Source organism: Colobus angolensis, unplaced genomic scaffold, assembly GCF_000951035.1.
Source record: "Colobus angolensis palliatus isolate OR3802 unplaced genomic scaffold, Cang.pa_1.0 Scaffold295, whole genome shotgun sequence".
Lineage (NCBI taxonomy): Eukaryota > Metazoa > Chordata > Mammalia > Primates > Cercopithecidae > Colobus > Colobus angolensis.
In genome coordinates this window covers 1,566,301-1,571,936 of record NW_012116210.1, presented here as the reverse complement: position 1 = coordinate 1,571,936, position 5,636 = coordinate 1,566,301, and the positions used below count along the sequence as shown (strand labels likewise).

Genomic DNA, 5,636 nt, shown 5'->3' with positions numbered 1-5,636 from the left:
TTTTCTTAAGAAGCTGTATATCTGGCCAGGCAGGGGCCCGCCACCACGCCTGGCTAATTTTTGTATTTTTAGTAGAGACGGGGTTTCACCGTGTTAGCCAGTATGGTCTCAACCTCCTGACCTCGCGATCTGCCCGCCTCAGCGTCCCAAAGTGCTGGGACTACAGGCATGAGCCACGCGCCCGGCCAACAGTTTTCTTAAGAAGCTGTATATCTGGCCAGGCAGGGTGGCTCACATCTGTAATCCCAGCATTTGGGGAGGCTGAGGCGAGTGGATTACCTGAGGTCAAGAGTTCGAGACCAGCCTGGCCAACATAGAGAAACCCTATCGCTACTAAAAATATAAAAATTAGCCCGGCGTGGAGGAATAAGTCTGTAATCCCAGCTACTTGGGAGGCTGAGGCAGGAGAACTGCTTGAACCCAGGAGGGTAGAGGTTGCAGTGAGCTGAGATCGCACTAGTGAACTCCAGCCTGGATGAGAGAGCGAGACTCTATCTCCAAGAAAAAAAAAAAAAGTCTATGTATTTAACCAGTATTCAATACATCAGCATGTATCATTATGTTCATAGGATCTAGTGTTATCCCGGACATAAATAATCAATCAGTGTTGAAATAGATTTTCTGAACACAGGTTAATAAGTCCAGTAACCAATTTCAGTGCAGAAGTGTTTGGCCTCTCCAGGTCTCTGCCAATTCCTGGCACATGATTGAGAAACAAATCCTGACTCAGGAAATTACTTGTCTTTTCAATTCAGAATCACAATTTCAGAGATTGAAGGGACTATAGTTTTTAACCCACTCCCCTCAGCAGAGTAGCAACCAGAATGGGATGCCCAGAAAAGATACCGGCAACTAATTTTATATAGTTATCTAAATACAAGATCTTAATAGGAGACTTAATACAAGACCCTGAAATCGTCTGCTGAACTGAAGAGGATTACATTGTCACTTCCACCAGACACTTCCCCTGAGCCTCTCATTCTCACTCCCAAGTTCCCAACCCTCTCTCAGGTCCTATTTTTCCTACTCCATGCCTACCCTCACTCACTTCAACACCTTGAATCCAACTATATTACTTGCTGCTTTAACTAAATTTACTAGGGAGCTTCCTCGACTTCTTCAACCTTCTGTGAATGCTGAAACCCTTCCACCTAGGCCTCTTTCAGCAGCTGGGGTGGGGAGGTGGATGGGAGGAGAGTAACTGCTCAGCTTTAACTCTGGCCTGCAAAAACCTTCACCGTACTTCAGACCTAGAAGCAGCACTTCTTTCAAGAGGACCCTCCTCCCTTCCAAACTTCCCCTATAGACACTGTTTGTAACTGCAGCATGACGGAAGAGAAAGGGAACGATTTGGGAGGCAGGCAATCTGAGTTCCAATTTTAGATCTACCCCTCACTGTTTACCTTTTTGAGTCCGTTTCTTCATCTGTCAAAGAGATATCACAACTATGCATTCTCAAAGGGTTATGATGAGGCTTGGAAGGGGGGGTACAGGAAATATTGATCCCTCCACATTATGCAACCTGGTATTATTCACTGCGCTCTTATTACGGAACCCCTCTGGATCTTTAATGGAGGTCAGAGAACCTGAATTACAACCTGTCCGTCCCTGTGCTCCCTCCCACCCCCCAACGTTTATGGCGCAGACAGAAAGCAGTCAGAGGATGCGTGTTGCCCCTAGGTTGATGCAAACCTAGGGCAGGAGCCTGGGCGATCGATCGGCCAGGGAGGGGGATCTTGGGGGCGGCCGAACAGCTGCCGCTTGGCCCCAGACTGCACTCCGCTGTCTGTGGCAGGCTTCGATTTCCTCTTGCGTAAAAGTAGGTGGTGACCAAATGCTTAGTCCTCTCCCGGCCAGCCTCAGCTCTGCGACCCGACCCGCACCTCCGATCCCCAGAGCTTCCATTTTACTCGTCCTCGATCACACTTCTACCCCGACAACTGTCACCTCGACCGGCGCCGCCCACCCCCAGGCCCCTCCGGGCGCCGGGCTGCGGGCAGTCCCCACGGGAACCGCCCAGGGAGCCTGCCTCAGGCCGGTACTCACGCCCGCTTTGGCTGTGGTCGCCACGGGCTGCTTCTGCGCCGCGCCAGCCGAGCGGAGCCGCCTCCGGCCGATCTGCTCCAGACTGAGGAACTCATTAGACAGGTCCAAGGAGTCCGTGGCCGAGGCGGGGGAGTGGTTGTGCAGCTCCAAGCTGCTGCGGAGAACCACCATCTTCTCTCCCTAATGGCCTCGGTGTGCGCGACTGCAGAGGGCTCCAGATCCAGGCGGCCGCAGCTCTGGCTCTTCCGCGCTCCGAATTCTGGCGCCACAAGCTCCGCGCCAGCGGCCGCAGCGCGCGCGCCCAGGATCCCTCCGCCGCCTGTCCCGCCCACGCCGCCACCATAGAACAGCAGGCTCGAAACTCTCCTCCCATTTGTAGAGCGAAGGAGGCCGGGCCAACGTGGAGAGGAACACAGGCCGACAGTATAGTGGACCTGAGCAGACAGTCGGCGGACAACGCTGACTTCTTTTTCTTCACATAGTTCCGGCTCGCTGAGCCCGGCGGAAGGAGACGGCGAGAGCGGTGCGCAGCCCGTTTGGAATTTTGGCGCGGGGACGACGGCAGGGGGGAAGGGAGGCCTCCGCGCGCTCTGATTGGCTGGCGGGGCCCGGCGTCTCCTCCCCACCCCTGTTGACACCTGCTTGCTGCTTCCCGCCATCCAGGATTCAAATGCAAAATGCCCACTTGAAAGGAGGTAAATAAAGCACTTGGCCTTTGACAGGTTTTGACTTTGAGACTTAAGAGTTTTTTTTTTTTTTTAAATTGAGGGCTTAACGAAAACAAGTTAACTACCAAAAAGAAAGAAAACACAAGGAGCTAAAAGCAAGTCAGCAGAGTGCCATCGTTTAGTTAAGGACGCGGGTTCTGCACTCATCTTTGCCATTGAACATCCCACGTAGAAGATCTCGAACAAATTATTCACCTCTCCAGGTTCTAATTTCCTCACAGGCTGAGGCAGGAGAATTGCTTGAAGCCAGGAGGCACAGGTTGCAGCCAGCCGAGATCGTGCCACTGCACTCCAGCCTGGGCAACAGAGCAAGACTCTGTCTCAAAAAAAAAAAACAAAAAAAAAACAAGAAACTGTCTCAAAAAAGAGAGCAGGACTCCCAGTTAAATGTGAAGTTCTGATATACAACAAATACTTTTCAGATGTATTTCAGAATGTATATATACTCGGAAAGTAACTCCGATTATAATACCTAAGGCCCTAAAATACTATTGTTATACCTTGGAGCCATGCTTGCACATCATAAGTGCTCAATAAGCGTTTGCTATTATCATAGAATACAGAAGATGGCTCCTCTAAGATGGCAGTTACTTGACTACTTTGAAATAGATAACGCGCTGAATGATCAGAATGTCCGAGGGATCCTAGTGAAATACATGAAAGCTGTTTATTGATTTGGATAACTGCAGTTCATTAATTTAATATTTGTTAAATACATATTGAGACTCTATTATGTACCAGGCATTATTCTAAGCAGTGGGGATGCAGCAGTGAATAAAAAGAACAAAAATGACCTAATGGAACTTAAACTCTAGTGGAAGGAGAAAGACAATAAACTAAATGTAGAAGTTTTAAAGTGGCAAGCATTACAGAGAAATATAAAGTAGGGAAGGGGGAGGGAAGAGTGCAATTTAAAATAGGGTGATTAGGGAAGGTCTAGCTGAGAAGTCTGACAAAGGCCTAAAGGTTAGATGGTTCTGGGAGAAGAGAGAAGCGGGAAGCAGGAAGGGGAGAGCGGCAAGGCCAATGAGAACAGAGCCACTGGGAGCAAAGCCTACGGGACTCTGGGTCTTAGTTTGAAACTTTTGAGGGCTTTTATTATAGCCCCCAAATTCCCATTCAAAACCCTGAGATGAAAAGACATCTCAGGGTTTTGAACAGAGGTTTGACTTATTCCAATTTTAAAAATAATCTGTGTGGCTGCTTAATGAAGAATGCAATGTCTGGGGACATATTAAAAGTATTCGTTGTTTATCTGAACTTCGCATTTAACTGGGAGTCCTGCTTTTTTTTGAGACAGGTTCTTGTTCTTTTTTTTTTTTCCTTTTTTTTTTTCAGACAGAGTCTTGCTCTGTTGCCCAGGCTGGAGTGCAGTGGCATGATCTCAGTTCACTGCAACCTCTGCCTCCCGGGTTCAAGTGATTCTCCTGCCTCAGCCTCCAAAGTAGCTGGTATTACAGGCGTGCACCACCATGCCCAGCTAATTTTTGTAGTTTTAGTAGAGACGGGATCTTGCCATGTTGGCCAGGCTGGTCTTGAACTACTGACCTCAGGTGATCCACCTGTCTTGGCCTCCCAAAGTGCTAGGATTACAGGCGCGAGCCTCCGTCCCCAGGAAGACAGATTATTGTTCTGTCACTCAAGCTGGAGTGCAGTGGCGCAGCCACGGTTCACTGCAGCCTTGACCTCCAGGGCTCAAGCAATCTTCCCACCTCAGCCTCCCTAGTAGCTGGGACCACATCACATATGGCTAATTTGTTTTTAGAGACAGGGTCTCACTCTGTTGCCCAGGCTGGTCTCAAACTCCTGGTCTCAAGCAATCCTCCCACCACGGCCTCCGAAAGCCTGGGATTACAGGTGTGAGCCACTATGCCCAAACAAAATTTTTCTGATTTTTCTTGCATGAATATGTTTCACTTTTACAATAGAAAAAACTTTAAAATAATTGTTTAACCAACATAAGTGAAAAAGGAAGGAAAAATATTTAAAGTAGCACAGTTTAAAAAATTAAAAAGTAGCAGAGTTTACTATTACTTGGTTTTAAAATACTATATATGGCTGGGCATGGTGGCTCACGCCTGTAATCCCAGCACCTTGGGAGGCCGAGGCGGGCAGATCACAACGTCAAGAGATTGAGACCATCTTGGTCAACATGGTGAAACCCCGTCTCTACTAAAAATACAAAAAATTAGCTGGGCGTGGTGGCACACACCTGTAGCCCCAGTTACTCGGGAGGCTGAGGCAGGAGGATTGCTTGAACCTGGGAGGCGGAGGTTGCAGTGAGCCGAGATGGCACCACTGCACTCCAGCCTGGTGACAGAGCGAGACTCTGTCAAAACAACAACAACAACAACAACAACAAAACCCCACAAGACTATATACTGTATATACCATCTCATTTGATTTGTTTATTCAGGAAATTCTAATTGAGCCCCCATCTTATTCTAAGCATAGTTAGAGGTGCAAGGAGTAAACCAGTGAACAACACAAACAGAAACCCTAGGTTCATGGAGCTTACATTCTAAGAGGTACTCAGTGAATAAACAAGTAAATAAACAAGGTAACTTCATTATAGCAAGTGGTACAAAGAAAATGAAACAGGGTCATGTGACAGAGAGTGGTTGAAGGAAGAGGAGAGAAACATATAGTGGACTTGAAAGGTCAATCTAAGGCCAGGCAGGGTGGCTCACGCCTGTAATCCCAGCACTTTGGGAGGCCAAGGCGGTATCACCTGAGATTGGGATTTCTAGACCAGCCTGGCCAACCTGGAGAAACCCCGTCTCTACCAAAAATACAAAATTAGCCAGGCGTGGTGGCGGGCGCCTGTAATCCCAGCTGCTCAGGAGGCTGAGGCATAAGAAT

The 5,636-nt window shown here is 48.4% G+C and overlaps 1 protein-coding gene across 1 annotated transcript in view; it reads right to left on the bottom strand.

The window, feature by feature from the left end:
* Window positions 1–2,325, bottom strand: part of ATAD2 (ATPase family, AAA domain containing 2) — an 81,299-nt gene extending 78,974 nt beyond the window's left edge. The window contains exon 1 of the mRNA XM_011949294.1: window positions 2,047–2,325. Within this exon, the coding sequence (XP_011804684.1) occupies window positions 2,047–2,217 (171 nt within the window). The 5' untranslated portion in view covers window positions 2,218–2,325. The remainder of the gene's footprint in view (window positions 1–2,046) is intronic.
* Window positions 2,326–5,636: the final 3,311 nt, after the last annotated feature.